We start from the raw sequence: 16,135 nt of genomic DNA on the forward strand, positions 1-16,135 counted from the left end.
TTCCACTAATAAAACTGGAGCCAAACAAATTATCTTCAGATAAAGATGTCTACAAGAGAGACTTGCTAGTGTCTGATGAAAAATTTAAGAGCAGCATGGTATTCAAGGAATCTGCGTAATTACTGCCATCTTACTCTTGGGGCATTTTTAGTTTACATATTCTGTATACTTTGGGGTGAAAAAAATTATTAATTTTTTTGACATTAGAGAAAAATCTGAAGGTTTTTACTAAATGCTTTATCTGTAGTATAATTGTTGAGTAAGGATAAGGCATTGAGCTGAATACCAGACTTAACACTAACAGTTTCTGCCAGTAAAGCATTTACTAATAGGAACTGACTAACAAAAGCAACCAAGAATGCCTTTGCATCTGGAAATGGTTACAGAAACCAAAATGGTAACTGTGTATAAAGTAGCACAGTCAGATCCCTAAGATATATTATTTTTTTTAAGAACATGGGTTAGAAAAAGTATTTGAGGCTTTCGTCTCTTTTTTTTTTTTGGTTACTTGGAGTATTTTAAGTTGTAAATTAATAAAAATATAGTTTTTAGTGGTTTTTTTTTACTTTATTATGAAATTTTGGAACTGAATTATAGCAGGCATATAGGTAAAATATTAAATTTCAGTCAAGCCAGCTCTAGCACACAGCTCCCCTCCAATCACTTTTGATAGCATAGAAGCACAAAGAATCCCAGTTTAGAGAGTCCACATGTGTTTAATCTTTGATTAATTGAACAAAAACTAAGCGCCTCCAGACGTATTTCTTTTAATCATGGGAAAGATATCTTTTCAGTTGCTTTGCTAGTAGGGGAGAGTCAGCAGATGTCTGTCTGGTCTAAAGGGAATTTCTCTTTCTCTGGAGAAAACAGTTTAAATAGGAGAGGAACCACCATATGCTGACTATGCACTGCTTAACAGATGACGTAGAGAAGCATCTACTACCGCAGGGAGTGGAACAGGCCAGTTTTCAAATTAAATTTCTTTCAAATTCAAAGCAATCAGCTGAAATCAATTTACATACAGGATGCAAGTTAAGTCAGACAGTTCTCATCAAAACAGCTCACAGACACAAAGATGCAAATCTATCTTTGTCAGCAGTATGATTTTTAAGAAAGGTTTTAATGTGATGACAGCAAAAAAAGAAAATAAATTTCTTTGCACTTTTAACTATAGCTGATACTTTTATTTTCTGGGGAATGATTATTCCAAATAATAATATCTCATCGATATCAATTAGTTGCCAAAGGTTATAAATTCATATAGAAAAGGGTATAGGCACAATGCAAATTTAGCTCAGGAGCAAGACCTTCAGTACCTCAGGAAAACACGCTTTAAAATGCAGGACAGGGGAAAAAAGCATTAGAACAACCAATGCATGAGGATTACTAGTCAACTTTGTATTTGTCTGACTATTCTTTTGCCTACATCCTTTTGCCTACCGGCCTACATTATCATCTAGGAAATGTAAACACTAATAAAAATAGGAATGATCTCCTTCACTTTATCTAGCTCTACCAACACGGCGGGGGGTGAAGGGTGTGTGGAGATCAGAGTTTAAAGCAGAAACAGGGGGAAAAAAAATACACTAGACATCTGTTAGTTGAAAACCACATATAAAAACTCCCTTGGACCGGAGGAAGCTCACAAATCAGAACAAAAAAGGAGACAGCCAGCGGTCCTAATTCATTTGCTAACTTCCACCAAGGAGACTGCTCTGAACTCCGCTTAAGGCTCCATCTTTCACAGTCCCCAGGGCATACAGGCTTGAGATGGAGCCCGTCACCCAACACTGTCGGAAAGGAAGGAGGGTGCGCAGCAGAGACCAAAAACAGGCTATGGTATCAAAACCTTCATTTCCTTCTTCCTATAATTAGGGTGCCTGCCTTTACTGGTATTTCTAGTCTGCATTGTCTTCCACAGGCTTCTGAACAGCAACACCAAAACTCAGGATAGCTTTGGTATCAATTTACCATACTGGTTGGATTCAGGAAAATGACTTGCACTTCTATCTCAGGCTCATGCTTGGAAACAAAGAGCCCTGTCAACCTGCACAATTTTAATTCAATTATTTTCTTCTCTGAAGCTAATGACCAATGATACTACATCTGCAAGGCATAGCTTCCACCTTGCTCTAAGGACCAACTCCTCCAGTTTTGGTTCGAGATTTCAGATAGTCTTTTACTCAGAGACACCACTCCATGGAAAGACTGCCACTACATTCTTTGATTTATAAATTTGCTGAGCTTGCACTTCAACTTTTGGCAAGCCTACAAAATGCATAATTTGCTTGATCATCCATCCCAGCATGGCCATCATAACAGCCTAAATTACTCATCAGTTTAAGAATAATGAGCATAGTCACAGTATCATAACCAACCAAGAACTCTGTTGGCTAAAGGCAACCTAAATTCCTCTGTTCCACATAGTTTCTGGGAAGACACAAAGACATAAAAACAGCTTTCTTAGGTCAGACAAAGTGCTCATTTAGCCTAATCTTTTGCCCTGACCTTGGCAGGAGTAGATAACTGCATTGAATAGCAATCTTATTTATGTCCTCTGTTTTCACAGTAGTTGTAAGTCTCACATGTATCAGCATATAGAAAAAGCTTTCATTGGTTTTACTGGCAGCATTGTTCTCCACTAACAATACCACTGACTTGTGAACTGTCTTGAATACAGAATTATCTACAATATTCAAATACGTTGACACACTCCTCAGCAGAAATCCTCTTGGTCTGCTTCCAAAATATACTGAATCTTAGCATTTCATACCTAACATGCAATACATAAACAGTACGGGCTTCCCAACCTCTCCATGGAACAACCAAAATCCTAAAACACTAATCTTACAACTGCAGACTATACAACTTCAGATCTCTAAAAATTACTCTTACATATTCCCAAATAAATACAAGTTGTATTTTAGATAATACACATACAGTATTCCTTTAAGAATAGATTTAGGCATAACTACCAAATGAAGTTCTACCATACTAAAGAACTGTATCAGTTTGGATACATATACAGTCAACCTTTGGTGTTTTGGTTTTCAGGGTAGGGCCGGGGGGGGTGTATGTTTTTTAAATCTGTACATCATTTTATTCCCCAATGCATAAATTAACCTCGTAACCAGCTCTACAGTGTGAACATTCAATAGCTCTCATAAAGCACATTTCTTATTTTATTCATTTATTTCATGAGTATATGCAAGACAATCATCAACACCTCACCAAACAACAGTAAAAAAAGTAACTCTTATTTTTGTCTTCCCCACTGCCCCTGTAAGTGTGGACATTTGCCTGAAGAAACCTAGTCTTTGAACAAAACAATAAATGAAAAACTCAAGAAAGAAAAAATCTTTTGTGATACCTTAAAACTAACTGCACACTTGAAACAAAAAAATAATCCGTAACTTTTATGAGACTTTGCCAAATAAAATCATAACCAACATAAGCAGCACATGTTTTCCACACACAAGCCTTCACTGTACCTTGCTGCAAACTACTGCAGTGCATGTGAGTGTGGCAAATCAGCTCTTTCTGGTAGAAGCCTCCGTACCAGCGCACCCTGAAACCTTATCACCCACCATTAGCAGCCTGCAAACTGAGGGGAGACTCTCCTCCCAAAGAAGTTACTGTGGCACACTCACTCTTGCTGACAAAGTTCACAAAGCAGCTGTAGAACCTGTGGTGGAGGTAAAAAGGAAGAAAGACCTGCTTCTGACTTGGCATGAATCCATATTCCTCCAAGGGAGTCCCCAGGTGACTGACTAAATCTGAGCTATCACCACTACAGGCGTGTTTGTTTCAGATCCCACGTAACAGATCTGATCTAAGGAACTCTGATGGAGGAAAGGCCTTTAAAGCCAAAGGAGTCTTAATCTATGTGCACTCTGTACACAGAAATTATTTCTGTCATCACTGGAATAGAAACAATTGCAAATATACTAATACTTCTAGAAGAACTGTAGTCTGAGTTACTGCATATATTGATATCAAAGTATTGATAACTAAGTATGATTTCTTCTCATACGTTTATGAAGCACTAACGGAAGCTGTGGCGTGCACCATAGCACACATCCACTGGTCCACTGCAAGGAGGACACAGAGTAAACAAAATGGTGAGTTAAAATTGAGTTAATTCTTTTAGTGAAGTGGTGGTATGGATCACAGCTCTCACAGCAACGTTCCACCACCAAGTGAGGGGGGCTGCCCTCCCCAGGATGAAGAGGATTTTTCCCCAATTTAGTGAATGGTAAACAGCACGCAAATGAATCAAGTCATTTTTCACAGCTTTTAAGAACAAAATTCTTAAATAAATGTGAATATATAGTGAATGAGGTAGCTGTTGGAAGCACAGAAAATGTACCTGTATTATCCAATACTACCACTGTTAAGCATAGTCACTTACTCTTCTCATGACAGCAAACAAACAGAACTGTTCTTCTGAGGTTCACACAACATTAAAGTGATACGGCCTGGTAGGATGCTATACTGTCATATTTAGTTCCTCTCCAATGAAGAAAAGAGCTGATGGTTAAAAAGGGCATATTTTTCTCTGAGGCCATAGGTGTCTCAACCCTTGAAAATTATGCAAAGCGTCCAAAATGCTTTGTTCATTGTCATGCAACTGAAAAATGGACTAACCTGTTGTTTGCACAATTGCACAATGATTTTAGAACATCAGTGATTGCACAATGGGTATAATTTAAAACACAGAACATTTACAAAAATTAAGGGGTTTGAATTTTGACAGTATTGCATAGCTTACAGGAAATAACACAAACATTAACTCAGGGAGACCCTATCTTGCCCAGAATTAATGGAAAGTGAGAAGGAAATCTGCAGCTAATTGAACAGCTCATATTCCGCATAACAGGAAAATGAAGTACAGGAAAGTCATCACTGATCTTTAGATTCTGTAGCACCCTTTTCTTCACCTGCTAAAGGAATTTAAGAACAACAGGGAGTATTTAATTTTACCAATGATAATTAACAATGCTGCTGCTGAAACCATACTATCCACAGGATAGTTAACTCTGTTTCTTGTAATTCAAAGAAACTTGATGTGTTTTTAAGTGTAAGACACCTCCATTGACTCTATGCCATTTTTATTCCTTTTAAATCATTTTAAAACTGCAACAACACATTTTTAGAACTCAGTCATTGAATACATACTGACAACCATGTTACAATGATGACAAAGTTACAGATGAAAGAATCACACCAAATTCCCTGGTCATAAATATATCTCTTTTCTAAAAATTCATTATGACATTTCAAGGGGTGAGGGAGGGAAAAGAAGGTAGTCTGATTCAGTGGGAAACATCACATTTCATGCCTTGATTTCATCAGATAAAACCATCTTAAAGTAATTCAGCCACCTTCTCTGAAACTTGACATGGGCCATGTGTAGATTGCTTGCATGAAGATAAATTCTGTTCATAAAGAATGAAAACACAGAAACTCAACACATTGCCTTCACATTTCGGGATAGTCCAATCTGAAGACAATCTACAATTATGTCTTATTTTTGTTTTCCTTTGCAATCTCCTGATTTTTTTTTTTCCTGTTTGCACCATGCTATGTTTTGAGACTGAAATTCTTTAAATGTGTCACTATCTCATTTTTCAACCACGCTATATAGGACAGTCACAGAGGGCTGTCAGGACAGCCATGGAAGTCTCATGGAAGACCAATATTTCTAACCCTGAACTAGGACTATAATAATAATACAATATGTTTAAATCTGAGTACTGTAAAAGACATAATATTTTAGCATTTCCACTTGCTGCACTGTTGGATTTCTGTGCAGCATCACTTCCCTATCTTCTTTTTTGTTTGGTGATTCATTTTAAAATTTAAAGAAGGTGCAGAGAATAGAAATATTTATATATTATGTGAGCATAAACCCTTGCTATTTTGTTAGAGAGATTAAATGGGACAAAGAAATTCCTTATCTTTCACCCTACTTTCACCCTTTTTACAGCTGAAAGTAAACACAACTGAGTAGGCCTTCTTTAATATGTTGGAGGTTTGTAAAGCATCTGCTATCCTCACTAGGTCTGACTTAATATGTGACATGATTGTTTTCATTTATTAAAAAAATAATAGAAAGAAGAAAGTACAAGGTTCACTTCCTGAACTTTCCGTGTTGCAACACCGCTACACTTCACAGAGAGAGTTACCCCCCAGTTACTACAGGGTTAGTTATTAAAGGAAACAGAATATCAGAAGATTAAAAATAAAGCTCTATGCATCTTCAAAAATTAGGTGGGGGACTTAAAGGATTACATTGATGTTCAAATTCTCAAAGTTGTTCAACTGACTGTAATGGCAGAGGAAAGTAATATACACAAACTTGTAAAACTAGCTACAATAATTGTCCTTGCTTTCCTTAAGCAGAGATAACTACATTATAAAAAGTAGCATATTTGCATCTAACTGATCTCATTGTAAAGAAAGTTCTCCTAAACAATGTTACACTTTTTGCTGAGATATGATTCAGAGGCAGTTTACAGTAATCCAGGTTTCCAATGCTTGTTACAGCAGCATAGTAAAAGTCAAAGTAAACCTACCATTGACGAATCATAGAATCACAGTATCATAAGTGGTAGGTTTTAAGAAGCACTAGCAACAGCGCTAGTATTAAGCCTTCTACGCCTGAAGCAACTTTGCTAATGGAATTGCTTGTGGCAAGCAATGGTATGGCTTCACTAAATTTTTTGATAGGTACTTAGGAGCTTAATGAGATACTTGTAAAACTGAGATTCATCTTTGTTATATACGTGCATAAGCATTCAAATTAAGTCACTTGTTTATCAGAAATGTATGAACAGCTCAGGTAGCAAAATCTGCAAATCTGCGCCTTAATTTGAGCTTGGCTTAAAACATTGCTGCTGTACAATGGCAGTCGGGAGAGCATGTTCATACAGACTGAACATACAATGAAACCAATACACAAAGAAATACGACGCCTCATTGCGAGAAGGTGTAGAACCACTAAGTAGACAGATCTGTTAAGTCATCTGTCATATGAATCTTGTGCTATGGAAGGATTTTTTTGTTTGTTTTTAAAGTCACAGCATGGTAAGTCTACAACTGGGACATTCCTAGGATCTAATGTAGAAAATATCTGGAGTATCATCTAGTTTAAATTGAAAACAAATGTGAGCAAACTTCTATACACAACAGCTTACTGTAAGATATTCTGTTTACTGAGGTTAGAGATAATGTGCATGTGTACATACTTTACAAATACTTTTGTAAAAGCACGACTCTTCAGAAGCACATCCGTGTATCAAAGGAAAATAAAAATGTTGTGATACAAGTTACCTAGCGCTTTCATGGCAAACATGGAAGTACTTCACAGAGAAACATGATTTGAAATAGAGATTCACAAAGCCACTGACCAGCAAACATAACCGAATTCACTTGCATTTGATTTTTCTTAACATCCTCAAAAACTTCAGAGTGGAGAAAGAAAGACAAATATACCCCTGCAGCTATTGTTGTCGCTCTTGACATGGGTAGGTTTCTACATAATGCTACATATCAGACGCCCATGAGATCTGGAGATAAAATTTTCCTCAAAAAGGAGCAACTAGAGGAAAAGAAACAAAAAGAAATAAACCCTGAATCAAACTATCACACACCAGCAACTGAATTCGGTGTTGATCAGGTGTGTCTGTTCACCAGACAGTCCTTAGAAGCAGCTGCAGCCACCTTCCAGTGTGCTAATGAGTAACCTTCCAGAACTGCCTCTACCTCTCTACTGTGAAAAATGCCTTGTTTCCCATCTGTTTATGTGATAGCTAAAACAGTCTCCAGCCTTTAAAACCAAGCATGGTTCCATTTTGTGCTCCTAACTGTAAAATTTGACATTTATAGAGAGAATTACCCAGTTTCGCTTTGACAGGAACATGCCCTTTTTTGCGTTCTTTAGGACCTTTCACCACTAGAGAATGTGTCACTGGTAGGCGGTAATCTGAAACCAGTTACATTCCTCAAAAACAAGACACAGAGCTAATTTGAGTAGGTCTCCAGTGATCAAAAGGCTGAGTTCAGGAAGTCAAGAAGAGGGAGGCAAATGGACTTGTTGCAGCCTGAGTCTGAAGGATGACTACAGACTGTTATCTGATTATCCCATCACACACCCGTTCTGGGCTACCCTACTGAAACCTCATTCTACTGCAAATTAAGTTTGAACACACACAGAAATTCTCCATTTCAGAAGATTTGTGGGAATCATGTTTCCAACAAAGATGAAACCAGTCAACTACAAAAAAAAAAATCCCCCGATTCAACAGGAGTTACATCTCTTATTTAATTCACTTGTAACTCAGCTTTCTGCTGAGTTCCTATTTATGCAAATTTATATCCTTCCCAGTTATAAAGATCTTACAGATCTAAATGACATAGAAAATGCCATGTAATATTAAATTACAAAGCTATTTTGCACAGAGCTGCGAGACATAGAATAGTTTTACTGGTCTGTAAAGTGTCTGAGAGATTTTAATTCTTGAAATATCAACTGGCTAGCTACTTGTTTAGGGAAAGCTACAGTCCCTGCAATGTAATCAAACAGAATATAGTCAGTAGGAATTCAAGTACTTGTTTCATAGATTTAAGAATGATATCCCTCTTCACCAGGCAGAACAATCATTTTGTCTTTAGAACTTTTTTTGGGGTAGGGATAAGGGGACGGTTTCAAGCAAATAACCACAGAAACTGTGGGAAATACAGCTGCAAAAAATATTTTTATATATATAAAATAACATTATGGAGAAGACATAACAAATCCCCAATGCTATGAGTAGACACATGGGATCTTCAAACATTTTGGAAGGGCCACAAGAGGCAGATATTTAATAAGAACGCAACTTAATTGAATTTGCTGATAATAAATAGTATTTAGATCATGTTCAGTCATATTAATTGAGGATTACACTACCATGACCAAGACACATATCAGTGGAAAAAAATGCAGCATCCTTTAGATTAAATGGCATGCACACCTCAGTCAAGTCACCAAAGAAAGGTTGATGAATAGAAAGGAATAAAGCAGAGTGAAAACTCTCTCTGCAATTTTATGATTTATGATTATAGTCTCTCCCCCATTGGGGCTTATCACATCAAAAACTATTTTTAAAGTTCTTAAAATACATATGTATTTAAGAAGATAAAACAGCTTATAATATATTGCACTTCTGAAATATTTGTAGATTTGAAATCGCTCTACGTTTCCTTCTTTGCAACTGCAGAATCTATGCACGGTGTACTCAAGGAGCATGTCCACCTTACCACGTAGACAGGCATCTCAAAGATGAGCACTGGAACTGCTTAAAAAAAATTGTCTGCATGAAGGAATAACATACATGAAAATTTATTTTTAGTATTAAATATTAAATATTATTAACCTGAATCTGAAGTCAAATCTACACATTCACTGAACAGTGGAAGAACATCATCTAACTGAACTTATAACTGTAAGAGGCGATGGAAGAAAATGCTGTGATAAATTCCCTGTCATGTTATGAAACAAGCTGGCGCAGACAGGAGCTGCTTCTTCCCACGAGAGGTAGCTGCTACAGTGCAAAAAATGCTTCTGCTATTTATGTTTCACAAAAGTTTTCTGGAGCATCAAAGCATATAACCAAATGAGTACACTAAATTATCTTCTGTATTTTGTAAATGGAAACCAAATAAAGGCAATTTTACTCTGTAAACATACAAAAATTAAACTATAACATAATGATTTCTTAAATAGCAATTGTATATGACTACATGTATACAAATGTAAATGCTGTGGTGCTCAAAACAGGTGTGCAGAGAAGCTAATCAAAACAGTTTGCCGATTTGCAGCAATCCACTGTGAATGTAGCTACAGTTTATAATGACGACAGCGTTACAGCTATAATGCACAGATTTTGAATTTAATGCAAATTTATTCCACCAGCCTTCAACTCTTTCCTTCTTTTTCACCTCTTCTGTGCTACTTAAAGTGTTTTGGTGGTTTGCAGTGTCACATCTCTACTTTTCTATTAAAATCATAATCTCTCCTGTTAAAATTCTTTGTCTATAATCTGCTGGTATACAATTAAAACTGTGTACCTTTATACCTACAAATCTTTTGTCTAAATATACATTGTGATTTATTTTTCCTTACAGCATTGTGGGTGTTTATTTTCTGACACTAACCCTTGATATGAGAGGAATTTCAAGCTGTATTAACAATTTAATACTATGCTATTGTTCGGTGGTGTACATTTGAGCCATCTTTTTTTTTTATTATCTTGACTGTTGGTAGAGGCTCTTAAAAAATAATTATGTCAATATCAGCGATTTGCATTCAGATCCTGTCAGTTAAGACTCTGTTGTAGTCACATGAAGATGACATGAGGCAGGGGTGACAAACATATTTAGCAAGTACATAGGAGTTGATCTGATGGATGCCTTAGTGTACCAGCCACTGAAGTCTACCTCATGTTTCTGAGTTCTGACAAAAAAATTCTGGAAGACACAGAAACACTACATGCATTTCAAACATTACCTCAAGATACTTCGCAAACCAAAAGCATGTGAAATAAGCACAACTGTCCATGTTGGTTTGCTGTGTTAACAGAACATTAAAACTCCTTTTAAGAGTCAACGAGCAGTACTATAAAGAACAGCAATTAGATAAAATTCAAAATCTCTTAAACATTAACAACTACTCAAACTTATACCTACAAGATACTGGATATAACGTTTGGGAGTAACCAATCCACAGATAATTTAAACAGGTTATACAGTTACTGGATAAGCATAGTTCCAACTAGTCAGAAACAATTACTTCTGTCACTAAAAGCAGTAACAAGGAAACAGCGCGTTCATAGATCTCACATGTGTGATGCTCAAGATCCTTCTAGTAGAAGAATGACAAAGTCCTTGGGATTTTTTGTGAATGTGAGAGACTAGAAAAAGGGCTCAAATAAATGCACAAATATACAGTCTATTTCTTTTGCCTTCTGAGAGTTATGAAAATCTAGACCACCTTCTAAAGTTATACACCAATGGTAGCATTTAACTCATCTAAAAGTTAGGAGCCTCATCAGGGCTTGTTGACAACGTGAATAGTTTAGTCAACAGAAGAGATCAGTGTTTTCAGAAAGCGGCTCATCCAGTCCCGTGCTAGCCCTTCAACATGACAACAGATGAACTGCTGCACATTACAGAGGAAGCCTATAAAAGCAACTTAAAATAGATACCTAACTCATGAATTCAAGGTTTCCTCTCATGCTTCAGTACCCCAAACTGATGGTTTGACCTACACTTGTCCCTCTATATGAATGCGTAAAACCCTTTCATGTACACTCTCTTCCTTTAACATAAGTAGAGTTTAAAGGGTATACAGGAAGAGATAAGCATTACAAAGTGATGTGAACATACTTGACTGCTCCTTCCGTCGGCCAGTTACTTAGAACTAGAGAGATAATTTGTAGGTCACTTCTTTTAGAGGAAAAAAAAAGTTTGTGTAAATCTGCCATTGTTTTTTTCCAGTGTTTATTTGTGCAACAACAATTCCAAACATACCCTATTAGATCAAATCTTGGCTATACTGCCTCCTATTACACACTGCATTTTGCATGGTTATCTGGACAGAGAAAGAAACAACACTATAAATTTAAATTAAGTATATAAAATCAAACAAACATTAAGTAATCATAATTGCATGGACTCACAAAAGTAATGATAACACAAAAACATCTAAATTTCTAGTGATACGATGCCTCTTCTGACCATTTTTGCTATTTTCCTACCTCCATATCAGTAATAATCAACCATATAATTCCTTCATTGCTTTTAAGTCAATGCCTCAAGGGCAGCTCACGTGGTTTTTTTTTTTTCCTGTTCAAATAACATCAAAGCAAGCAGCTGTCACCAAAGAGTGAAAAAAAGATGATGTACTTACTTGCCACCTCCAGTGATGCATTATGACTTACAGCTTCCCCAAGGTAATTCCTTGCCACACAGACATAGACCCCTTCGTCTGGCCGACTTTTGCGCCCATGGACTATGCGTAAGAAAAATAAAGATCCACTGGGCAGCAGCATGCGGTGGGAGCGCGGATCATCCTTGTCCGTTTCTACTCTTTCCCCTCCCTTGTACCACTCAATGGTGGGGGTTGGCCTTCCTTCTGCTTTACAGTTTAAAGTTGCTGGTTCTCCTTTGGAAACAATTAGATCAGAAGGGTGTTCGACAATTCGAGGTGGGAAATCTTCTTGCCGAAGACGGGAGCCTGAAAGATAAAAACGCAAAGTTTTCTTAGGAGATTGTGGGCAGGTAGTCACTGTGTTTTTCAAAACAACTACTTAACCATTACCCTGTAGTACAAGATTTAACAGAACAGCTTTTAACATCTTTTTTAAAGTGGGGAAAAAAACCAAAAACCCTTAATGCATTTTGTGTGCAAGGTTCTCCCAAGTGAACACATTCAAAAACATTTTTTCAACAAGCAACTTACATTAGTGAACTAAACTGCCATGTTCCTAAACCACATCCATTTTTATATTGATCTATTCCTGTCTATAAATTTATAAATACATGCATATGTATATGTAGAATTACGAAAAACTAATCCTACAGGTAAATCTACAGACATCAAACCATGTCTACCAGCAAAACTGGTACTGCTCCAATTCATCATGCAAAGTTACAGATAACCTCCTTCAACCTTTTGGAAAGCCCATTAACTCGTGCAATGTCTGCAGAGTAAGTCTAACATCTCCAGCATCAACAAAATTGCTTTATTTTATTTGTACTATCAGCTCTTTTCAGTCACTTGTTAAGCAGTACCACAGAGGCACAAATGCATGGAGTACCTGAGTGCCTCTTACACCTCTTGTGTCAGTGAAGATTAGAGCAGCTTTTTGCATTATAAAAGTTTACTGTCTCCAATCTAGGACTCTGATACAACGTGAGACAACAGTATTGGGGGATAAAAGTTACAAGCAAACAAGATACTCTCCCAGAAAAGCATTCAATTTCAAACTAATTCAAACTGCAAGCTGATGCAGAAATTGGCATGAAAAAAAATCTGTAATAGTCTGGACAGATATATACTACAGAAGAATACGACAACTGGGTACCGAAGAATTCCAAATTAGGAATAAACAGCTACCAAGACTTCCAGGGTTTTAAACTCAAATTAGTATTTTCCTTATTTCTCACTTTCTTGATACACAGCTTTGCCACAGATAAAATTAGTCTCTTGGGTCACTAATTCCCAATTATCAAAGTTTTAGATAGCAAGATTCTTTATTAACACTAATAACATGGTTTTTCAACAGCTGTGAAGCACCAGTAAGAAATACAAGATCTATTCACTTCAGGTTAATAGACCATAAATTGGTATGAAAAAAGGGAAGAAGATGGGGAGAGGTACTCCCAGAGAGAGCTCTGTTTTCAGCATATCCTATATGTGTGTGCATGTGCATATAATATATATATTTTATAAAGAAAATATTCTGAAATGCAGAACTTTCATGTAAAGTATTTCACATTTCCTTCACCTCAAGATAATCAATGCAAACTAAATGTTACACTAATCTGGTAGCACTACCACACATTCCCAAAACTCTAGTAGTATGGCTTGACTACATTGAAATACAGTTGCATTCTGTATGCAGTAAAAGAAGACAGTTTTATATGAACATTACTAATCATTAAATACAAAATAACTCAAACAGCAATAAACCTACTCTTTTGTCCTTTGAAGAAAGATAATATAAGTAGTGTTGTATCTAGGACTATATTCCTAAATTATAAGAAATATTTTATCATTTATCCAATTTGCCAATTTTTGTTCAGATACGCACTATATTGCAAGATTCTGTAGTACCTAAAGCAAACAAATAATGATATTTTACCTTTACTTTTACCTATAACAATGGCCTGAGACAGGAAAACTGAAGTATGGGCAGACAGAACGGAAGCCAGGACACTTGTAAACCCCTTTGCTGGCTACACACCACTGTGCAGCACAGCCCTGCACATCATTACAGCAAGATTTTGAGCTGCACCTCCTAGATGTAGGGCACAGGCCAAATCCAGTGAGAGCAGAGCTAAAAGCACAAGAAAAGAAAATTGTGCCAACCAGCACTGGCCTTTTTCAGTAGCTAGAAAAGCCTCTAATATACTTTGGTTTACCCTGAGTGCACATCTGTCACTGCAAACTGGATTTGTGTCTACTCATCCTAAACTTCTATGTAGTTTTTGTAAAAAGCCCCTCATGTAGTAATGCTGCCCTCATGACTGCAGAGACCAACTTCAGATCTCTCATTCCAAGGTAAAAATGCCTAGACAGGGATAAAAACCTTATTTTGCATATGCTTTTACTCTCTTATTATGTACCGCACAAGGAAAGGCACAGAAACAAAGGATTAGAGAGCTAAAATTAATTGTTACAAGTCACTCTGGAAACATAAAAACCCAAGTTCAATGTAAAATGCTTAAAGATAATTAAGAATTGTTTTAAAACACAAAGTTTGCACATATGCTAGTATGTATCACGCTTGTATTTTCACAGATTATGCTAGCCAACCAGCACACAATACAGTACAAGCCTCCTATTGTTTCTGTCAGCCTGGCCCAGACCACAACTAAATGAAATAACATTTTCAGATATATTGTATGTACACCTTCCATACTGGCATTCAAGTGACCGTACACTAACTTTAAGTACTGTACAGAATGAAAGTTTAAAGACTGACCTCTAAACTTTCTTGAGGACTGAGACTCAAAACTCTTAGGGGGAAAAGAGTCCTCAGGAAACTCCATGAATGCTCATATTCTTTTAAAATTTCTTTGCTGGGTAACATTAGAGGAGTTAAAGTGACAGAAATGTCCATTAATTTTTTCTTTTATAATCCTAGCATTTTATAAACTAAGATTTCTCTAGAAAATTTCATAAAATTGCTTGAAGCAGAAAGGGACAAAAGTTGCATGATTAGTTGACTGGCACATAGTGAGCATTAAACACATATTTAGTGACAACTGCCTGAGGGGTATAAGGGCCTTAACAACCAAGTTATCATCTTTCTACATATCTATACATTTTTGTTTTTATTTTTTTAAATCTTTCTTTCCTTTTAGGCTAGTTATTTAAGCTGCATTTACGTTTTATTGAGAAGCAGCAGCTTCAATTATCAACATAAATCTTACTGTGGGCACCAATCCTGTAATTTTCCCGTCAATAATCCTTTCCAAGGGGATATTTGGTAAAAAAAAAATAAAGAAAAAATATAGAAGCAGAACACCTATTACACGCTGGATCTGCCATTAAATATACAAGAGAGCTGCTCTTTCTTTCCCCCAGAGATGACAGCACTGGGTTATAGGAACTAACCAACTTGTGTTCTCTGCTTTTATTATAATTCAAGTCTTTCATAAAAAGTCAACAGGATGCCACCAATTAAAGTATGCCATACTAATTATTTCATGCTGCTACTTAAAAGAACAGTTATATGAAATCATGTTTCCAGTTTCTTGGACTGCACCACAACTATTTTTACAAGAATTCAAACACTGAAACAAACACATGTGAAGGTTCAAAAGCAAGCTAGCATTAGATACATGCTAAACTCAGAGACAAGATTTGCCTTTACTCCCACCTTAAAACTTCCTGTTGATAGCACATACAAATTTGAAAAGCAGCAGGGAATGTGTTTAAATGGGAAAGCTGGTGATATCAGGGGTACAAACACTGTGTTGTCCTCCTTTAGTGGAAAAAATCAAAAAGTTGTGTGCTACTCGAACAAAGTGCCTCAAATTTGAACCATGCAGCCTAAGACAGTTAAAAATTAAGACAATATCTACAATGTAAGCCTCAGCTCAGATGGATATGGAAAATCTGATTTCCCAGGACCCATGTATTTAAATAGTAATTTATCCCACGTCTTGTAAAAATGCTTCATGACAGACTGAGTCTTCAGCCAAGTACCAAAAAAGCCAGTATACTCTTGGCCCCATTTTTTTTCCCATTTCACAAGTAGAGCATTTAACACTGACTTTCAGAGCACAAGATCTCAGTTCTTTTCTTTCATTGAAACACTTTACATCACAACATAAGATGTGAGTGACTGGCCTACTAATT

The 16,135-nt window shown here is 36.5% G+C and overlaps 1 protein-coding gene across 8 annotated transcripts in view; it reads right to left on the minus strand.

The window, feature by feature from the left end:
* ROBO1 (roundabout guidance receptor 1) overlaps positions 1 to 16,135 on the minus strand; it is a 750,394-nt gene that overhangs the window by 260,144 nt on the left and 474,115 nt on the right. For all 8 annotated transcript variants that reach the window (XM_075434010.1, XM_075434043.1, XM_075434019.1 and 5 more), the window contains one exon: positions 11,954 to 12,280. In XM_075434010.1, the coding sequence (XP_075290125.1) occupies positions 11,954 to 12,280 (327 nt within the window). The remainder of the gene's footprint in view (positions 1 to 11,953; positions 12,281 to 16,135) is intronic.

This window comes from Opisthocomus hoazin, chromosome 1 (assembly GCF_030867145.1).
Source record: "Opisthocomus hoazin isolate bOpiHoa1 chromosome 1, bOpiHoa1.hap1, whole genome shotgun sequence".
Taxonomy (NCBI): Eukaryota; Metazoa; Chordata; class Aves; order Opisthocomiformes; family Opisthocomidae; genus Opisthocomus; species Opisthocomus hoazin.